This window comes from Vulpes lagopus, chromosome 10, assembly GCF_018345385.1.
Source record: "Vulpes lagopus strain Blue_001 chromosome 10, ASM1834538v1, whole genome shotgun sequence".
NCBI classification, from domain to species: domain Eukaryota; kingdom Metazoa; phylum Chordata; class Mammalia; order Carnivora; family Canidae; genus Vulpes; species Vulpes lagopus.
The window spans coordinates 82,148,047-82,169,593 of NC_054833.1; the positions used below are offsets into that span (position 1 = coordinate 82,148,047).

Genomic DNA, 21,547 nt, shown 5'->3' on the forward strand with positions numbered 1-21,547 from the left:
GGTAACTGGACTGGAAGAAGAGAGTCTCAAGTGCCTATGCTAGTAGAGCAAGGCCATGGCATTCATGCAAAACCACCAGTAACCCAAAGATGACTTGAAAGGCAGTGGGGTCACTTTTTATTGTCTGTAGGCACAATTCCACAGATGGGAAATGTTAGTCTGATTCTATTTTATTATACTATCAGGTTGATCTAGAATACTCTGGTCCCCATGTGTGTTACTGTATTAAGTACTCTATAGAGATAATCTCATTTGGTTTCTCAACAATTCTATGTGGTAGGACCTGTTACTACTCCCATCTGACAGAGGGTAAAGCCAAGGCTCAGAGACGTGAAGTGGTGAGCCCAAATTCACTTAGCTACAAGAAAGATATTGAAACACTGGGGTCTGCCCAAAGGAATGTATTCAGGAAATGGAAGAGTGGGACACAGGGTTACATCAGACCCAGCTAGGGAAAGCTAGATGTGTAGCCTGGAGGAGAAAATACTCAGAAGGAAAGGAAGGGAACACAGACACTGTCTGCAGATTTCACAGGTTGTCTGTATAGAACTCACTGAGTCTACGAGGGTCAGGGAACCTCAGAATACTTAAACAGATTTCATGTGGGTGTAAAAAAGAAGTCAAATCCACTGTCCCAATGGAATAGACCAGCTCAGGGGTTAATGGGCTCAGCCCACTAACAGTCAGAGGAAGTCTAGCATCTAATGACTGGAAAGTAGGGTTGAGGGAAAGACAAATTGAATTTAATTGACCTGTATTGCCTTCTGTTCCTGTATAATCAGTTAGGAGAAATGGGGCAGATTTCCTTCCTAATTGTGATTCACAAGCTGGAGGCAAGCAGCTAATGGCCTGGGTGAAACATTTGCCAGAGCTGACCCACTGATGTTGAACAAACCTAAAATCCTATAAGGAAAAGGACTCGGAAAGTTGAGATCTCTAAGCACTGCTTTACATCAAGGCAGAAGGGAGTGATGAAGAAAGCTACAGCTCTGCATTCACACAGACCTGGGTTCAAATTTAAGTTCACCCACTTGCTATGTGATCCAGGACAAATGCTGTTAAAGCTCATCGAGTCTCCGTGTCCTCATCTGTAAAATAAGTAAGACAAACCTGTCTCTTGGGGTAGTATGAAGATGATGTGAGCTAATGCCTGTAAAGTAATGGAATGTTTGCTGCCTTGTGGGTACTCAGTTCCTGTGGATCTAATGGTGATCTCTTTGCTCTGTCTCCCCAGCGAGTGGCATTAAGCCTTGAAGATGATGGACTGCCCTGAGGATGGGACCACTCCCTTCGTGCCTCATGGAATTCAGTCCCATGCACTACACTCTCTGGATGGTGTATGCCTGGGTGAAGGGGTTTCTGTACGTGGGTCTGTGTGAGTGAGTGAGCGTGTATGTGTGTAATTTCTTTTTAATTTATGTTGCGGAACGGTAACCACAAAGTTATGATGAACTGCAAACATCCAAAGGATGTGAGAGTTTTTATATGTATAATGTTTTATACACTTTTTAACTGGTTGCACTACCCATGAGGATTTCATGGAATGGCTACTGCGAAGTGACTAACATGATGTACATAACCAAATGGGGCTGGTGGTACAGTAGCTTACTCATCATTTTAAAAATATATTTACAAGAGGGTATTTTGTTTTGGGGGGGCTTTTTAGGTTTTGGAGTTTGGATTTGATTTTTTTTTTTTTTTTTTGGTATATAAAATGATTATGCTTTGTGGCTATCCATCAACATAAGTGAAAAAAAGAAGAAAACACTTCAACCCCCTCCTCCCACTTAGATTATTTATTAACATATTTCAAAAATAAGATTAGTTCTATAAATAATTTAGAGACATGAGAGTATTTATTTTTGGTATGAGTGGCCCACCATGCAGACTCTGTGTGCATTTACGTTTATATGTGTATGTATGAGAGAGAGAGAGGTCTGTAGAGAAGAGGTGCACCTGTGGCTGTTCAAATCCATACAGATAAATGCATTGGAAAACAGTCCACAGAGGGATATCTGTAGTTTTCAGAGAAGCCTTTGGCAATTTGGCTCAAAAAAAACGGATGCCATGGTTTGTGTAAACATGTAGTGGAAGAGGCAGATCTTTCCCACCTCTGGCAATTCCTAGGACCCCCGTCAGTCACGAAAAGCCTTTCAGTTCCCCCATGGCTGCTGTGGCTCCCACTTGGGCTTTCTCTTCTGTGGCTGAAGCCAGGGCACAGACTTGAACCAGTGCCAGAAGTTCTCATGAGCTCCTGTGAGAATATGCCTGAACCTTGGCCGCTCCTTGTTTTAAAGTTCAGCATTTCAAGTAACTTCCGTTTCCTTCAGGATGCTTGGGTTGGATTCATTTCGTCTTCTCTGAAGCCCTCCTAGGGTGCCGTCCTTACTCGTAGAGAGCTAAGTGCAGACATTTCTAGAACAGCTCAGGTTTCCTGTAGAGACTGGCTCAGGCACTGAACCTCTGAGATATGCTGTGGGTGAGGATAAGGACAGTGGAGTAGGTTCTGTTACAACTCTGTTTCTCCCTTTCCCTTACTCTCTCCCATTTCCTGTAAGTGAGGGAAACAACATAGGTTTGCTACCATCGTGTGTTCATATAGATGAGACTGGTTTTTGGCTTAGGTCAGAAAAAGTGGCCAAACTTGATGTCCTACGAGGGGGAAATGGTATACACAACACTATAGAATACTGGGTACATGTGTTCACACAGGGATTTGGTTTACTACTTTGTAAATAAAAGGAAAAACTCTGGGTATATGTATAGATTTTTTTTTCATTATGGACACTTTTCTTTGTTTTTCCTGGGCCTTGGGAGAGGTGGGAGAAGCGCTCTTTTCTCTCTGTGGGGTCTACCATTGAAAACGTAATCCTACAGTCCCAGAAGGAAGTCTGTCCCCAGCGGCTCTCATCCAAGACCTGATCTTTTCCTAACTCTGCTGTTGTGCCACTTCACGCCCGCCAGACAGCCAGGGACAAGACATGTGAACAAACTCTGACACCCCTCTGCCTTTGGGGCCCCCCCAACTCAATGAAGCTTGGATATCTCACCAGCTTGATACCCTTCAAATTTCCAGGCGGGCATTTGGGAGTTCTGTAACCTTGCTCCTAGGACCTTTCTCCACGTCACTCATGGTCTCCTAACTTCTGAGAAAACAACGTGTTCTGGAGCCTCGGCCCTATGCTTTGCATAAACAAGCAATTTTCCTCATGATACGCATGTGTCGATTGTCCCGAAACATTCGTTGAGAGGCAACTGACCTAGAGACCAATACCAAATAGGATTTTAAGAACAGGTGGCCAACTCCTATGGAGCTTAATCACTTGCTACTATTCTTTCAAGAATGGAAAGTAAAATTATTTTTGACTGAAGAAAAATGACAAAAAAATTTTGAGATTTACGTGACACAAGCAACTTTTTCTATGACCCACCTCCAAAGAAATAGAATTTCCTGGGGAAATGAGAACAGTGACTAATGTGTAGTTTCTAAACTTTCAGTCAGATCCTGGCCTTCACAGAAAAAAAAAAAAAAGAAAAAAAAAAAAGAATGAATGGAGTCAGGATGGTTCAGCCTGAGATCTCAAAATGATGATGAAACACAACTTTCTCAAAGACATCCACGTTTCCTGAATATGTTACAACTGCAGTTTGGAAGAGGTGGCTATGAAAGCAACCTGCAGAAGACAAATTGCAGAGTATCCACATGTCAGATGGTAGTCAATAAGATGAAATCTGAGGTGGTTAGGTCCATCCTCCCTCTGTAATCTTGGAGGCTTCTGAACTTCATTTTGAGGTACTATTACATTTCTGTTGCCTTTTGCCCCTGTGCTATCATGCACCTATAGCCAATAACAGATCATAGAGTCCTTGGACTGTAGAGCTGGAAGGAAACCTACAGATAATGCCAGGAGGGTAGAAGATTTATCAGACTTTTTTTTTTCCCCTCCGTCTGAAAGAGACTGGTCCCAGACCTTTTCCTCCTTTTCCTTTTTCAGGTGACTACTTCGGACTGTCTGAACATTGTATGAAACCTGCTACCTATCTTATGGCCTATCTTTCCAGTGGAATTATGAAGACACTGGTAGAAATAGCCTTCCAGAAACAGAAAACTAAAATTTTATTTATTTACTCTTGATAACATGACTACTTATAAAATAGGTTGAGGTAACCTTTACCCTCAAGATGAGATCAGAGTTAAATTTATGGCAATAAGTACTGTGATCCCTCTAATCTTCTCCATGATGGCAGTATATTCATTCACTGAAACCATTTGCTAGGTACCAACTAAGTGCCAGGCGCTGTAGATTTACAAGTCACTCAAGTGTTTTCTGTCCTTATGGAGTTCACAGTAACAATAGAGGAAGACATGTGGAAACAAAAAAGGAAGAGATTCTTTTCAGAGTATTATTAAGGCACAAGTGAGAGAGGTCATTTCTACATAAGGGGATGAGGAATGGGGTCAAGGAAGGCATTGTAGAAGTGACCTTATGCTAAGTCTTAAAAACTAAATAGGGGTGTCAGAGGAGACACACATGCATGAAACAGCATGGGGGCCTTCAGGAACGGCATGTAATTCATTGTAATGAGCAAAAGGCTCACGGGGGACTTAGCAAGAAATGAGGCTGGATGGAAAGACAGGTTCAATGTAAGCACTTTATAGAACACTTATGTTTAATTTCTGATTCAATTATGCAAACGTTCCTTAGTCATTTACGAGGCACCACGTGCATCATGGAAAGTTCATCAGGATGCGTCGCCAGCACTTTGCAGACATGGCAGTCTTTAGCCTCAAGCTTTCCAGTGGCCAAAGGGAAATAGTGACTGCGTTTCATATGTTTGAGTTGACCCTTTTTTGAATATAAGGGTAATGGAATTTTCACAGAAGTACTCCATGTTGTCAAGAGTCTCTGAGATTTTCTCAACATTGAGAAAATGAAATTTGGGAGATGTGTAATCTGCACAGGGAACCCCAAGCACTGTCTAGTCAGGTGCCGGTGGGAGTCAGGAGAGAGCACAGGAATGTGAGCCTCACTCCTCTCCCTGACTCCAGCCATGCTCATTATTTAACAGAATATAAATGAGTTAGCAATTAAACATTCAGAGTAAATAACTTCATTTCCCATCAATGCATGAAGATAAAGTATCGGAGTCTTCTCACAGTGTATTTTTAGGGTATTGGGGATTTTCAGGATACAGAGAACTTAGAGGTGGAGGAATTACAGCTTCAAATTTTCAGTTAATATAAGAAATCAGGAACTGTTCATTCTGGCTATGCACCATGTGCATAGTCAAGAATCAGCAGAAACCCTCTGCATTTGCAAACACTTTGTGCTATAAAAAGTAATTTTAAAGAAGCCACCTGTATATGTATATATATATTTAAAGACATGAAGGTTTTGATACTTTTTTACAAAAACTACAAGAGAAAACATACCTGTACAAAACCATGTGTTTTAAAATAGCATTTTGTTCTATACAGCTGTTGTTAATTTGGGGGTGAAGTACTGGTTTGCAGACTCCATCACATTGTACCCAAATGAATTTTCCTTGTTTGTCTTCCCCACTCCCCACCCTCAAAGGACCATATTTGATGTAACAGGCATGTTAGAATGTTGGGTCACACTAACAGTTTCTGCTCTTTTTGTCTTGTCATTCCGAGTTTCATTAGCTTCTGTACTCAGTGCCCTGTGCAGTCTGGTTTCTGTTCCAGAAGCAAAGGGTGGTGTGCTGCATCTCACTAGCTGTACTGACATCATCTTGGTGAACGAAAAACCAAATGTGAACATTTGTAAAATCAGTGCACTGTTTCTAGAGAGAGATTAAATTCATTTTTTAAAATCTGAAAGTGTTTCATTGTGATGCTTTAAGGGGGTGGGTGGGGGTGGACCATCACTGGTTGAGTCCCTACTGTGTATACCCAGTATTCAACTTAAATTATTTTAGCCTTCAACAATCGATAAATACTATCGATATTATCATTGCCGTTTTATAGATGAGGAAATGGGTGAAGGAACTACCCCAAGTCACACAGTTACATTTAGTAACCCCAAAGTACATGTAGCACATGGGGTGTTCTGTGCCTAGTTTGTCCTCTGCCTCTCCGTCTTTTTTTGCTTGTCCTTGATATTGCGTAGGACTGTTCCTCCACAAATCCTCCATTCTCTTAGACCTAACCCGCAGGGTTGGGTAATTTCTGCTTCCATAACAAATTCTGCCTATTTGCATACCAGTACTTCTGCCTCACCTCTACTTCTCTGCCTCCGAGGCTACTTTCACCAAGGTCCCTTGGGACTTCCTTGATTACAATTTTTTTTTAAGATTTTATTTTTTCTTTATCCATGACAGACACAGAGAGATGCAGAGAGAGAGGCAGAGACACGAGCAGAGGGAGAAGCAGGCTCCAGGCAGGGAGACTGACGCAGGACTCGATCCTGGGTCTCCAGGATCACGCCCTGGGCCGAAGGCGGCACTAAACCCCTGAGCCACTCCAGGTATCCCTTGATTACAAATCTTACAGTTTCAGTCTTTCTCTTCCTTGACCTGGAAACAGTATCTAACACCATTGGCACACCTTAGAGTACTCTTATTTTGGCGCACGTGACACCATATTCCTGGTTTTTCCTTACCTCTCCGGCCACATCTTAATCTCCTTTGCCCACCCCTTACAAATCCATCCATGTTTATCATCTCCATTACCATTATCTTGTGTGATCATCATTATTAGCAACTTGCTACCAATATTGCAGCTAGAGTGATTTTTTTTTCTAGAAGGCAAGAGGTCACGTCACCACCAGCCTTTCTATTGTCCTGCTTAAAGTTCTTCATCTGTTTCCCTTGCGTTAAAATCCAATACCTTTGAGTTTTGGCCCATATTCTAGTTTAATATGGCTTGTAAGCCATTTGGCTTCTGTCCCTTCTCCAACTTCATTACTATATTCACAACTTCATTCTGTATTCCAACCACACAGTTCAGGGCCCTCTATCTGGAACGTTTCCTTCAGGAAGACTTCCCTTAGGCCCCTAGATTGGATTAGGAGCCATCCCATGTGCTTCCATAGTAGTCTGTGCTTCCTCTATTTGTAACCATTGCTTCTACATTATAATTGCTTGTATGCTCCTTAACTGCTTCCTCTGCAAGTTTTTTTTTTTTCCAAGTTCTATAAAGGTCTGTCTTGTTCACCATTGTATTATTCCCAGCACAGAACAATCAGTGCACAGACCATGTTCTTTCAGCTATACCATGTTGTCTCATGCCCCCAAACCTGGATCCAGTCTGACTGGTGTCCAGTTCCTTTAAGTTTTCTCAAAACATTTGATATTTGCCACATCTGCAGATGCCCAGATTCAACAGTTACAGTATAATTTTTATAAGTTCACTCTTGGAAAATAACTTTGTGGTAATTACCTGATGAATCTATATACTTAATTGCAATTACCACCTCAAGACTGTTGTGAGGATTCAAAGAATAAGCATTTGTAAATGGATTCACATTTATTAGGTGCTTAATACCTCATGGTTCCCTTCTCTTTTTCATACAATTCCCTTGTTACCACCCATATCCCATGCTTTCTTTTTTTAAAGATTTATTCATTTATTAGAGGGGGAGGGGCAGCAGGAAAGGGAGAGAGAGGGAATCCCAAGTGGACTCCCTGCTTGGGAGGAGGGAGAGGGCCCAACATAGGGTTTGATCCCAGGACCCCAAGATCATGACCTGAGCCAAAATCAAGAGTCTAATGCTCAACCAACTGAGCCAGTCAGGTGTCCCCCAGTGTGTGTGTGTGTGTGTGTGTGTGTGTGTGTGTTTAAATAAAACACCCTATAGTTTTATAGCAATTTACAGTTGGCAAAGTATTTTTCCAATTTCCAAGATTTTGTTTTCTATTCTTACAACAGTCCTGCCAGATGTATAACATTATTTTTCTCATTTTATTTTTTATTATTATTTTTAAAGACTTTATTTATGAGAGACACAGAGAGAGAGAGGCAGAGACACAGGCAGAGGGAGAAGCAGGCTCCATGCAGGGAGCCCAATGTGGGACTCAATCTGGGGACTCTGGGATCATGCCCTGAGCCAAAGGCAGGCAGACACTCAACCACTGAGCCACCCAGGCGTCCCTCATTTTAAAGATAAACTTGAGTGAACCTCGAGATTCACTGATCCTAGGAGAGGAAGGGACTGATGACTGCGGTGTGGAAGGTTAGTTCACACCTTCGATCATAGCGAATCAAATCGCACAAGGATTATTTTAACACAAGCTTCCAGTGATTTTCCCTCTTCACACCCACTCTCCACCAGTTATTTTTGGGGGGAAGAAAAGGAGTAATGCTAAGACTGGGAATGAGAATCAAGAGGCCACTGACCTCAATGAAGAACAGTATACAATCACAGTGGTCAGGCCCCCAGAATGATGCCATCTTAGCACGGTCTCTAGACCTGATTTCACAATTCCCTGCTCTCGCTGGAACTTCCACGAGCTAATGCAGTTTCCTAATCATTAGGATTTTGACTGTCCTTTGCCTACTCAAGGAGGAAAATTTTCCACAGCCGGAAAGACTTCACAGAGGTCAACCAATTTGGCCTCAAAGGACAAGGGCCTCTTGGGCATCAGTCCTCCCCCGTTGTCATCTGGGGCGGGGCTTTGCAAAAAAGTACCAACGCCTAGGTTCACGGCGGCGAGGGAACCTGATTATTTGGTTTGGGGTGGGGCCCAAGCATCAGTATTTTTAAGATGCTCCCGAATGACTCCGTTGTGCAGCCAGGTCGGAGAATCCCTGCCGGGTAAGCAGAGCCTAGAAAACGAGAAGGGGAAACTCAATATCCAGTTTAACCTCTACTCGCAGCACCTGCTTTAGAGACCAGTTAAGTAGAAAGGGAAAGGTAGGAATTAAAAAAAAAAAAAAAAAAAAAAGTAAAAGGGATAAAAAGGGAGAGGTCACTTCCAGGGAAACGGCAGCCGGCACCACGGATTCAGGAAAAGCGTCTGTGGGAAGCGTTTCCGTGAGCAAAGTTCGGCCGGAGCCAACCTCTGACCCAGGCCAGCGCGTGCGGCGGTCCGCGGGGGCAGGTCCCTCCACCTTTGTTCCTGTGCGGTCAGCTCCTTTATCACCCACGGTGAACAGCCGTCTCGGGCTCGCCCACGTTGGGTCCACGTTCACGGAGGTCGAGCCTGGGGGCGCAGCCCTCGCGGAGCTCAGCCGGACGTCGCGAAGCAGGGTCCCCAGACCCGCGGCCTCAAGCCTCGGGAAACCCGGGGGCGACCCGTGGCCGCGCTCCCGCCGGCGGCCGAGGGGGCGGGGCTGCGCTGACCCCGCCTCCGTGTGACCGGGCTCTGGTTTCCGCCGGGGGATGGGCCAGACTTGCCCCCACTTCCGGGAACGCGGACGGCCTGAGCCGCTTCGCCGCGACCGGCAGCCTTGCCTTGACGTCACATCCGCGCGCCCCGGTAAACGTCAGTGTTGGGCGCAGAGCGCGGCGGCGAGGTTTGCTGGTAAAGTTTCGTCTCCGTTGCCTCCTTATGAACCATGGAGAGTGACTTTTATCTGCGTTACTACGTGGGTCACAAGGGCAAGTTCGGCCATGAGTTCCTGGAGTTTGAGTTCCGACCCGACGGTAAGAGCGGCCTCTGGCCCCGGCCGAGCGAGGACTGGGCCTGGGGTCGGGCGAGCGGGGAGGCCCGGGCTCCGGAATGTGCGAGGAGGAGCTAGGAGAGGACGGGACTGATGACTGCGGCGCGGATCCGAAAGGGCCACTCCTGTGACCGCTCCGCTGGTTCTTCCCATGTGCGCGGACTTTTTGTTGTTTAAACTAGAATGCTTCATTCAGCAGACACTGATTGCATACTTTGTGCCAGGCCCTCTTTAACAATTTGGGACAAGTTTCCTCTCATAGCGTGTATATTCTGGTGCTGGGAGAGATATAAACAAAGATTTCAGATAATGACGAGTGGTCAGAGCATGAAACAAAACGATGGAGTAATTGCTAGCGGACTGCTTTTAAGCAGGGTGGCCACTGGCGTGCTCTCTGGAAAGGTAATATTTGAACTGAATCCTAAGTGACAAGAAGGAGAGCCAGCCTTGTGAAGCTCGGGAAGAAGAGCATTTTGGACAGAGGGAGTAACAAGTGTTGAGGCTTTGGGGCATGAACGAGCATGTTCCAAGTGGCCAGTATGGCTGAGGAAGTAGTGAGCTCCGAGGAGAATAGTAGGAGACAATGTCAGATAAGTAGGGGTACACCATGTAGGTCTTTACAGGCCATGGTGGAGAGTCTGGATTTTATTCTAAGTGCACCAGAAAGCAACTGGAAAGTTTTAAGGAGAGAAGAGATGTGATCTCTTCCTGAAAACGTATTCTAATCATGGAGTATGATTAGAAATAGAGTAATGATTAGAAAAAGTAATCTAATCATCGCAAGAGTGGAGACAGGGCAACTTATTAGGAGACAGTGAACAGTTGTCGAGGTAAAAAGGATGCTGGTTGGGACTAGGGTACTATCAAAAGCACATAGAAGGTTTCAGGATACTGTTGGAGGCAGAACCAATAGGATGTTGCTGTTTGATAAGATCTGGGGGAAGGACCACTGTGGGGGAGGAAAAGGAATCAAAGATGACAAAAAAAAAAAAAAAAACCTCCCACTAAATGGGGGCACAAAGATGAATCTGACAAGCCCCAGTTGTAAACAAACAATGATAGGATAGTGTGTTTGATGCTGTGGTACAAAGAAACAGAAGGGACTCTGGAGCAGAAAGAAGGCAACCTAACCTAACCCTCAGGTAGCCTGAGGATGGGAGAAAGCTTCCCGCATAAAATGACTTGGGGGAAGACTAGTGATAGTCTTTAGTAATGTGTAGGAGTTGGTTAGGCATTTGGACATCAACATCAAAGAAGCTGAAAACCAAAAAGTGCTGGGATGTTTCAAGCAGAAACCAAGTAAGGTGGTTAACTCCAGCTGTGTAAGAGTGGACTATTGCAGGAGGGAGCCTGAAAGGCAGGCAGGGGCTCATGTCAGTTATGCCATGTTGAAGAATTTGGATTTTTATCAAGAAGGCAGCGAGAAGCCATTGTCATTATTAAAGTGTTAGAGTAACCTGGGGCACCTGGGTGGCTAAGTAGTTGAGCGTCTGCCTTTGGCTCAGGTCATGGTCCTAGGGTCCTGGGATCGAGACCTGCATTGGGCTCCCTACAGGAGAGCCTGCTTCTCCCTCTGCCTATGTCTCTCTCTCTCTGCATCTGTCATGAATTAATAAAATCTTACCAAAAAAAAAAAAAAAAGTATTAGAGTAACCTAATTAGATTGGTCTGTTACTACATCACTTTGTCTACCGTATGGAGAATGAACTGAACCAAGAGAGACAAGGCAGAGATAGTGCAGTGAGGCATCAATTAATGTGGCTCTTTTTACATGTGTCCCTTCAATCCCAAAGGTAAAAATTCATCTATTTCCTTTTCTCTTTTCCTTCATATCCAGCATATAGCCTTTTGGATGCACATACACACAAAAGGCCTTGTATACCAAATATGCTTAATAATAAAACCAAAACTTTTCCACCATAGGAATAGATCAGAGTGTTGCGTGGTCACATGAATAATATGTAAACAGCATTTTACAACTTTCAAACTGCTTTCACAATTCATCTGAGCCTCAGGAGGCCTTATGTGCAAGTAAGTTACCATCACTATCCCTGTTTTCAGCTGAGGACATTAACCTGCAGAGATATGATTTGCCAGAGTCACAATGTTCTGCTTATGTTCTTTTATCACACCTGAACTGCCTTTTGCAAGAATTATAATTCAATGTCAGCAATATTCTGGCTTTGAGGCTACTTAATAGCCGAAATAAAGAACTGAAAGAATGTTGGGAACATCAGAAGTATGAATAGTAAATCTGGTAGACACTGAGGGGAAAGCTAGGATACATTTTAAGCAACAGCTGATAGTCTTGGTGAGCTAATAAAGCTTTATTCATATGTTTTTAATATACACTGAATTTGTTTTTTCGCTCCTCACAGGGAAATTGAGATATGCCAACAACAGCAATTACAAAAATGACGTCATGATCAGAAAAGAGGTAATGAGCCTTCTGAGAGCCTTTCTTTCACTACAATTTAGCCTTTTGTCTTGTTTTTGTTCTTTCTGGGAGTAAGTAGTATTGAAAAAGAATAGAGAAGTATAGACATATCTATAGACATCTCTAAAATTTTTCTCACATCTTTTAGTTTATGTTTTCTTTTACAATGCTAAACCACTTTTGTAATCATTTAAAGTCTTGCAAATCTTGGTTTAAACCCTGAATCTGCTATTTACTCTGTGCCCCTGGGCAAATAACCTGGCTTGATAAGTTTTAGTTTCTTTGTCTGCAGAAACAGATATAATTAACCTGCGCCCCCACTCTCCAGTGCTATCACAGAATTAAATACATTATACCTAAAGTGTTTTGTGTATTTCCTGGTGCATAGCTTTCAGAAGAGCTCTTTAATTTGCATTTGGATGGGGGAAAGGGAACATGGGAAAGCCGTTCACATCATTGAATGCAGGTTAGATGCCAGGCTTGGCACTTGGTGTTTTACATATGATTTTATTTCACCCTGATTGTAAGCCTTTTTGATTAGCGGTATTATATACCCTTTACAATGAAGGCCCAGATGTTAATTATGGGGCTTGTTCAAAGTCACCTCATCCTGACTAGCAAGAGATAGAGTGGAATTCAAAGCTATGCCTGCCTCTGTCAAGTCCTTGTGCTCTATTTTGTTTAATTTCTGCCACACTATTGAGGCTTCATCAAAGCTTCTCTTTCCTTTTAACCACTTTGTCACATTTGAAAATGTCTTAACAGTTAATATATCTTCATACTGTTATGTTTAACTAGCATTCAGTTTTATGTTTACCCACATGTCTCAGCCTCCTTATATACATATATATTCTATGTGTGGACTGATATACAAAACATATTTTAAAAGATGTGTCTCTGGTCTTCATAAGCATGTCATCTCGGTAGGAATAACCAGGGTTCGGGCAGCCCGGGTGGCTCAGCGGTTTAGCACTGCCTTTAGCCCAGGGCCTGATCCTGGAGACCCGGGATCCAGTCCCGCATCGGGTTCCCTGCATGGAGCCTGCTTCTTTCTCTCCCTCTGCCTGTGTCTCTGCCTCTCTCCCCTCTCTGTGTATTCTCATGAATAAATAAATAAAATCTTTAAAAAAAAAAATGAAATAAAATAAAATAAATAAATAAAATAAATAAAATAAATAAATAAAAAATAAAATAAAATAAAATAAAATAAAATAAAATAAAATAATAAAGGAATAACCAGGGTTCACTCATAGATCTTTTGTTCTGGGTTCAGGTGTGAATTCAGTCTGTAAGCAAGGAGAAGTTCCAAGTGAACAGGATGTGCCAAGAAGTAGAAACCGGTAGATGGGGTATGATGTATAGTCACTGGGCACTTCTGGCCCTGCCCTCTTGAGCATGCTGAGGTCACACCTGAATGCCATCTGCCTTACAGTGGTGCCAGAGACCAGTTTTTATTAGCAGGTTTTTTTTTTTCTTTTTAGTCTTTAATCATTATCTGAGTCAGAACACTTGCTTAGGGATGCAACTTAAATTCCATTTTTTTAATTTGCTTTCAGGCTTATGTACATAAAAGTGTAATGGAGGAACTGAAGAGAATAATTGATGACAGTGAAATTACCAAAGAGGATGATGCCTTGTGGCCTCCCCCGGATCGAGTGGGCCGGCAGGTGAGTGTTAGCAACTGTCCTATAGTGCAGAAGTTTTAAGAATTAAGAGGAGTTTTACTGCCGTGCGTATGACATTGAATCTGTGTATGTATTAATGGAGCCCTACACAAAGTACATTACCAGCACCTTTGTCTAAGGAAGCAGTAATCCCACAAGAAGGAACAGAAAGCCAGTGGTGCTTCCTGACCACCTAGAGCCTAGCCCTGGATTTCTTCGTGACTCTTCCCCCTGCCAGCCCTTCTCAGAGGTTTTGTTGCTCACCTCACTTACTGAGTAGCTACTATGGACAAAGCATTGTGAACATACAAAGAGAACCAGAACATGGTTATTTCAGCAGTCTAATGAAGGAATATCATGCAGCTAGATATATGTGTTTTAATTCATGGCTTATATATTTATTCTGAAAACCATTTATGGTAATTAAAATAAAAGCCACTGTCATATTTGTGTTAACAAGGAAGCTATTTCTCTCCACTTCAACTGCTACCTTCCTAATTTAGACTTATAATTGATTTCCTTTTTTCTTTTGTCCTGTATAGCCCATTTTTCTATCCAGACTAATCTTTTAAAATATAAATGTATTCCACTCATTTTAAGTTCTCTATCTTCCCACTATATCTGAAATAAAATCTGAACTCCCACCTTATCTTCTACCGTTTTCATAGTCTTTTGCCGCATTCAGACTTCACTGAACTTATTTCTGTTCCTCAGACACACCTAGGTTGTTCTTAGATTAGGGCATTTGCATTTGCTGCATCCTGCCTGGAATGTTCTATCCAACATTGTCTTTATTAGTGTAGGTTTCAAACATCTCTTCCTCAGTGATGTCTTGCCTATCCATCCAACCTAAAATATCCCTCCCTATTGTTTTTTTTTTTTAATAAGATGTTTTGTTTTCTTTGTAGCATTTATTATTATCTGAAATTGCTTTACTTGCTATATCCCTTTTCCTCCCCCTGCTGTAACAGATTGGCATATATCCCTGCAAGCTCCTTCAATACAAGGATTTTACCTATTTTTCCTCATTGCTATATCTGTAGTGACTAAAATAGTACAGTGTATAGTAAAAGTTCAATAATAATTACATTTATTAAAGACAAAAACTCATATAAGTTAATTCCTAATTTACCTCAAAATGGCAGGGCAACTTTTTTTTTTTTAATCTAAATCCAATTTAGTTAACATTTAGTGTATTATTAGTTTCAGGAGTGGAATTTAATGATTCCTCAGTTGCATATAAACACCCAGTGCTCATTCCATCAAGTGCCTTCCTTAATGTCCATCACCCAGTTACACCATTCCCCCATTCACTTCCCCTCCAGCAACCCTCAGTTTGTTCCTTATAGTTTAGAGCTCTTATGGATTGTCTCCCTCTATTTTTATCTTCTCTTATTTTTCCTTCCCTTCCCCTATATGTTCATCTGTTTTATTTCTTAAACTCCATATATTAGTGAAACCAGATGGTATTGGTCTTTCTCTGACTTACTTTGCTTAGCATAAGGCTTTCTAGCTCCATCCACATCACTGTAAATGTCAAGATTTCGTTATTTTTGATAGCTGGGTAGTATTCCATTATATATATATATATACACCACATCTTCTTTATCCATTTATCTGTCGACAGACATCTGGGCTTTTTCCATATTTTAGCTATTGTGGACATTGCTGTTGTAAACATTAGGGTGGATGTGAATCACTTTGAATCACTAATTTTGTATCCTTTGGATAAATACCTACTCTAGCTCCTGAGGAAAGTGAAAAGAAAATCCTATCCTCAGTATTTTCTTAAGTTAACTTTTTAATTTATGTCCGTGGGATCTCAGTAAAATCATATTTTGCTTTACCATTAATTTTTAGCTCTATTAACTCATTCAGCAATCACAGGAGTCCTGTGAAGATGACAGGGCATACTCCTATACACTAGCAATGACCTACTAGATAGGGTATTACAACAAAAATCCCATTCATCATAGCGGCAAAAACTATAAAGAACTTGGAAGTAAGTTTAATAAGATATATAAGATGGGAAAGGGCTTGATATAGAAGAACATAAAAATATATATCATTTTTATGGGTGGAAAAACTCAATATTTATATTAATTTCACTAAAATAATTTAGAAGTTCATTCCAGTTCAAATCAAAATCACAACAGGATTTTTCCTAAAGCCTAAGAGAGCATTAAATTAAGGGAGGATCAGAGGGACAAGAGTAACCAAGATACTTTTGAAGATTTCTTGAACAAGAACAATCATCTGTATTATTGAATTCCCTCAGAACTGACCACTAAACCAGTGGAGCAGAATAGAGAGCCCAGAAACAAACCCATGAATATATGGGAAGTCAGAGCAGGATAAGACAAAAGTAAACTTTCAAATTAATAGAAGAAGGATGGATTATTTAACAAATTTTATCAGTACGATTGGCAGTATGTTTATATTTTAAAGTTAGACTATTTATAGAAATAAAACAAGATTTTAAAACATAAAATGTAGACTATTTTTTATTATTTCTAGGTAGAGAAGGAATATTTTAAATTGTTCAAGGGAAAAGACTGAGACATTTGATTTCTTTAAAGTTAAAACTTTTGTTTAGCCAAAGACATCATGATAAAGTTGAAAGATAAACCACAGACTGAAGGATATGCAAAACATATCTGGCAAAAAGGTTTATATCTAGAATATTTCAAGAACTACAAATGAATAATAAAAAAGTAAGTCAGTGGCAAAATGTATGACAAAGGTTATGAGTAGACAATTTATAGAACTGGAAAAACAAGTAGCCAATAAATACATGAAAATTTCTACATTTTGAAAAATGAAAATCAGGAAAATAATGAGATACCATTTCAAACCTACTAGAATAGCAAAAAGTGAGGGTGGGGGGCAACAAGTTTTTTAGTTTAGTTTTTTTTTTTAAAAAAAAAAAGATTTTATTTTATTTATTCATGAGAGGCACGGAGAGAGAGAGAGAGAGGTAGAGACACAGGCAGAGGGAGAAGCAGGCTCCAGCAGGCTCGGGAGCCCCACATGGGACTCGGTCCCGGGTCCCCAGGATCACACCTCGGGCTGAAGGCGGTGCTAAACCGCTGAGCCACGGGGGCTGCCCCAGGGGCAACAAGTTTTAAAAAAGAAAGGGGATCTTATATACTAGTGGGAATAACATCAGTACAACCATTTTAGGAAATAATTTGGTAGTATCTGACAAAATTGAAAAAACTTATACCTCACTTCTAGGAATTTTCCTAGAGATATTTTCACATGCCTACAAGGAGATGCATGGAAGAATATTCTCACCACATTGTTCATAGGTGACGCAGCGGTTTGGCGCCACCTGCAGCCTGGGGTGTGATCCTGGAGACCTGGGATCGAGTCCCACGTCGGGTTCCCTGCGTGGAGCCTGCTTCTCCCTCTGCCTGTGTCTCTGCCTCTCTCTCTCTCTGTGTCTATGAATAAATAAAATCTTTAAAAAAATAAATAAATTAGGAACTTGAGTATGCTTCAATAAGGATATGAATGGAATATTCTAAAACATTTAAAATTAATGAACTAGATCACATACAAAAACAGTGTTGAATGAAAAAAAGGAAAGGATGCATATAGTATGATCATTTACATAAAAACTTAAAAACATATTACCAAATCTAAAAAACTTGCGGGAAGGAGAATGGAATGGGAGGTATGACAAGCTATTAATATTTGGTTGTTAAGAATATTGGTCTCCTAGTTTCCTATATATTCTATTAGATTTCTTTTCATAATTAAAAGCTTTAAATCAAAAAGAATTATGAGGGATGCCTGGGTGGCTCACTGGTTGAATGTCTGCCTTCGGCTCAGGGTGTGATTCTAGAGACCCAGGATCGAGTCCCATGTCAGCCTTTCTGCATGGAGCCTGCTTCTCCCTCTTCCTGTGTGTGTCTCTGCCTCTCTCTCTCTCTGTCTCATAAATGAATAAATAAAATCTTAAAAAAAAAAAAAAGGAAAAAAAAGGACTCACTAGATTGTAAATTTCACAAGGGCAGAGACCTTTGGTTTTACTGATATGTTCCAAGTACCAAAAATAATAGCCAGCACACAATGAGCACCTTCATAGATATTTTTTGAAGATTGGCGGTACTTGTGTCACTATTTAGAAATTGAGATCCAAGAGCATACAGCTGATAGAGACAAAGCTGGGATCAAACCCAAGATCTAGAATTCCTTTCCTTGTCCCATTTTGCCCAGAAAGGTTAGATTCTTGGTATTTTTAAAACACAAGATTTATACATGTTATTCCACATGCTTAACAATGAAAACTCCAAAAAAAAAAAAAAAAAAAAAAACCAATGAAAACTCCTATATGAAATGTGTAAATTCTTCAAAATCCCAGAAATGGTAGGGTCTCACAAAACACATCTTCCTCCAAGAGTATAAGCTACTCAAGGACTACACCAGTATTTATCTCTTTGTTTCTAGACCCAGTACAGTTTAGTGCTCAGAGTGAACTGGTCTTTGTTTATATGGCTGTTATAAAGTTTGTATGATTTGACAGATGATATATCCTCTGTGTGGTTGATGAAAAATCCAACTTGGCTTGACTTAGTTTTTTTGTTTGTTTTTAATGCTTCTAGGAGCTTGAAATTGTCATTGGAGATGAACACATTTCTTTTACAACATCAAAAATTGGTTCTCTTATTGATGTCAATCAATCCAAGTAAGTGTATATGACCTTTATATCTAGATGTGTCTGTTTTGAAGCAGACTGCTATGAAATTCTGAACCATACTGGAACCATTAAGATCTGGTACAAATACAAGTCAGAAAGGGTGTCTGGGTGTATCAGTTGGTTAAGCATCTGACTCTTGGTTTCGGCTCAGGGTCATGAGATCACGCCCCATGTCAGGCTGTGCACTCAGCACAGGGTCTGCTTAAAACTCTCTTCTTCTGCCCCTCTCCCCACTCTTTCTCTCGCTCTTGCTTGCTACTTGCTCTCTAAAATGAATAAATCTAAAACAAAACAGGGATCCCTGGGTGGCGCAGCGGTTTGGTGCCTGCCTTTGGCCCAGGGCGCGATCCTGGAGACCCAGGATCAAATCCCACATCGGGCTCCCGGTGCATGGAGCCTGCTTCTCCCTCGGCCTGTGTCTCTTGCCTCTCTCTCTCTCTCTCTCTCTTTCTATGACTATCATGAATAAATAAATAAAATCTTAAAAAAAAAAAAAAAAAACATTGACTTTCATAGTCTAATGGAGCCTAGTGGACAATACTTAGTTCTGGCACATGCTATTAAAACACTCCTTGAAAAACAAACAAACAAGCAAAAAAACAACACTCCTTGCCTTTCTAAAAAAAAATAAAACAAAACAAAACAAAACAGAAGGCATTAGCTTTGTTTTCATTATTAGAGAGAGACTCCCAAATTATTCTCAAGGCCTTGGTCTGATGCTTTTGATGTTTTTTTCAGTCATTGTTACACACAGGGTAATGTCGTAGGAGTAAAATAAGAATTTAGCCAGAACAGAAAATGAAATATGTCAAAACAGGTGCTTGAGATAACTGTGGAGTCATTGGGTTGATCTGAATACCTTCAGTGTTGGCCATTCAGACTAGCACATCTGATAGTCTGACAATGGTGAAACTTGAAAAGTTTTTAGAATACAAATTTGGAAATTCATGTTGTCAGCAGGGCAAATTATAAAGTTGAGGCATGAATCTGTATGCTACAAAGAGTCTTTAGAATTTAGCAACCTCTGGGGGTTCCTGAATAGCTCAGTTTATTAAGCATCTGACTCTTGATCTCAGCTCAGGTTTTGAGCTCAAGCCTCGAGTTGGGTTCTTTCCTGGGCATGGAGCCTACCTTAAAAAAAAAAAAAAAAAAGACTTTGGTAACCTCTAGCTCCTGTGTTTTGAGGATCTGGAATTAGATATGGCTCACTTTTTATTTTTTTAAATTATTTTTTAAAGATTTTATTTATTTGAGAGAGAGGGAGCATGAGCAGGAGAGGGGGGAGAGGGAGAAGCAGGCTCCACAGTTAGTAGGGAGCCCGACATGGGGCTTGATCCCAGGACCCTGGGATCATGACCTGAGCCAAAGGGTAAACACTTAACCCACTGAGCCACCTAGGCACCCCTGTGGCTTACTTCTAGTATGCGCTGGGCTTGTCTTCCTTTGGACAGTCTCCTGTTCTTAGCCAGTTGTACCATAGTCATCTTCAGCCTCTTGGACCTGCTTAATACTACTTTTTTTTTTTTTTTTAAGTTTACTTAATTCTGAAAGTAATACATGCTTTCTGTAGAAAATGCAGAAAAGTAAAAAGGGGAAAATCACCCATAAACTTATCAATTAGACAACCATTGGTATCCAGATTTCTAGTGTGTTAAAAACTTTTAAAAAAACCCAGAAAATATAACTGAAATCAGAAATGTTATCTTTAATAATGATTTTTTCATTTAATATAAGTAGGTCCCCATTAAAAACATTTTAAATGACCTCGTAATAGTCTATTTTGATACATAGCATGTAGCCTTTTCTTTCTTTATGGACACTTGGTTGTTTTTGAAGTTTTAATTCTGTAAATTGCTTTATGTAAATACTCTGGGTTACTAAAGGTTTTATTTTTTGGGTTTTTTTTTTTTTACGTTTTTTCCAGATTTTTAAACCTATTTTTCCTCTTGCATTATAGGGATCCAGAAGGCTTACGAGTATTTTATTATCTTGTCCAGGACCTGAAGTGCTTGGTCTTCAGTCTTATTGGATTACACTTCAAGATTAAGCCAATCTAGATTGATAATTGGTGTGGACACAAGGGGGGTTGGAAGTATCTGTTTTTAATTACCATTATCAGGAAATTTTTGTGTATATCAGGGCAATATTTTTTTATAAGCTATAAATTAGTCTTTAATAAATACATAACAAAATGCACTCTTGTTATTTTATAAAGACCTGAACATGTGAATTCTCAATTATTTTTTAAAACACTAACATCCTTTGTGAGGTACTGCCAAAAATCTAATGAACTCTGTGATATAACTACCAGTTTACAGAAATAAGAGAACAGAAAGGTTAGAAAATACAACAAATCTAATCAACAATTTCCAAAGGAAACTCCAGGGCAGAGGATCAGGCTTCTTCAATACACAAATTGCAAACATAAAATAAATAGAGATTGTGTGGGAACCAGTAGATTAAAGGAGATTTAAGAGACAGTACAGGGGCAGCCCGGATGGCTCAGCGGTTTAGCGCCGCCTTCCACCCAGGGGGTGATCCTGGGGACCCCGAATTGAGTCCTGTGTCAGGCTCCCTGCATGGAGCCTGTTTCTCCCTCTGCCTGTGTCTCTGCCTCTCTATCTGTCTCTCATGAATAAATAAAAAATCTTTAAAAAAATAAGAGACAGTACATATTTGGACCCTATTTTGGTTCATGATTCAGAAAACAAGATCGCCATCATTAAGGAAATTTGAACACTGGATATTTTACATTAATGAAGTATTGCAAAAATTTTAGGTGTGAAATGGAATTTCTCCTTCCGCGTTTGTTGAGATAATTGAGGTTGGGTGTTTTTTTTTTTTTTTTAATCCTCTTTTAAAGATACATCTGTAGGTATTTCAGTATGGAGGAAAACATTTTGGTTTATTATAATGTAAGAGCTAAAATGCCTGGTCTCAGAGGTTTCTAATCATTTTAAAATCAGAATACCGGGTGGCTGCATGGCTCAGTGGATGAAGGGTCTGCCTTCAGTTCTGGTCATGACCTCTGGGTCCTGGGATGGAGCTGAGGGCTCGAGTCTCCTCCGTCTCCCTGTGCCCCTGCCCTCCTCATGCTCACAAGCACACACTCT

The 21,547-nt window shown here is 40.8% G+C and overlaps 2 protein-coding genes across 10 annotated transcripts in view; both read left to right on the top strand.

The window, feature by feature from the left end:
- LRP8 (LDL receptor related protein 8) overlaps positions 1–5,841 on the top strand; it is a 79,466-nt gene extending 73,625 nt beyond the window's left edge. For all 9 annotated transcript variants that reach the window (XM_041772400.1, XM_041772403.1, XM_041772404.1 and 6 more), the window contains one exon: positions 1,235–5,841. In XM_041772400.1, coding sequence (XP_041628334.1) covers positions 1,235–1,273 — 39 coding nt within the window. In that variant the 3' untranslated portion in view covers positions 1,274–5,841. The remainder of the gene's footprint in view (positions 1–1,234) is intronic.
- Positions 5,842–9,385: 3,544 nt separating this feature from the next.
- Positions 9,386–20,656, top strand: MAGOH (mago homolog, exon junction complex subunit). The gene is made up of 5 exons (XM_041770237.1): positions 9,386–9,611; positions 12,007–12,065; positions 13,622–13,732; positions 18,340–18,422; positions 20,392–20,656. The coding sequence occupies exons 1-5, from the start codon at positions 9,524–9,526 to the stop codon at positions 20,489–20,491; spliced, it is 441 nt and encodes a 146-aa protein (XP_041626171.1). The 5' UTR covers positions 9,386–9,523; the 3' UTR covers positions 20,492–20,656.
- Positions 20,657–21,547: the final 891 nt, after the last annotated feature.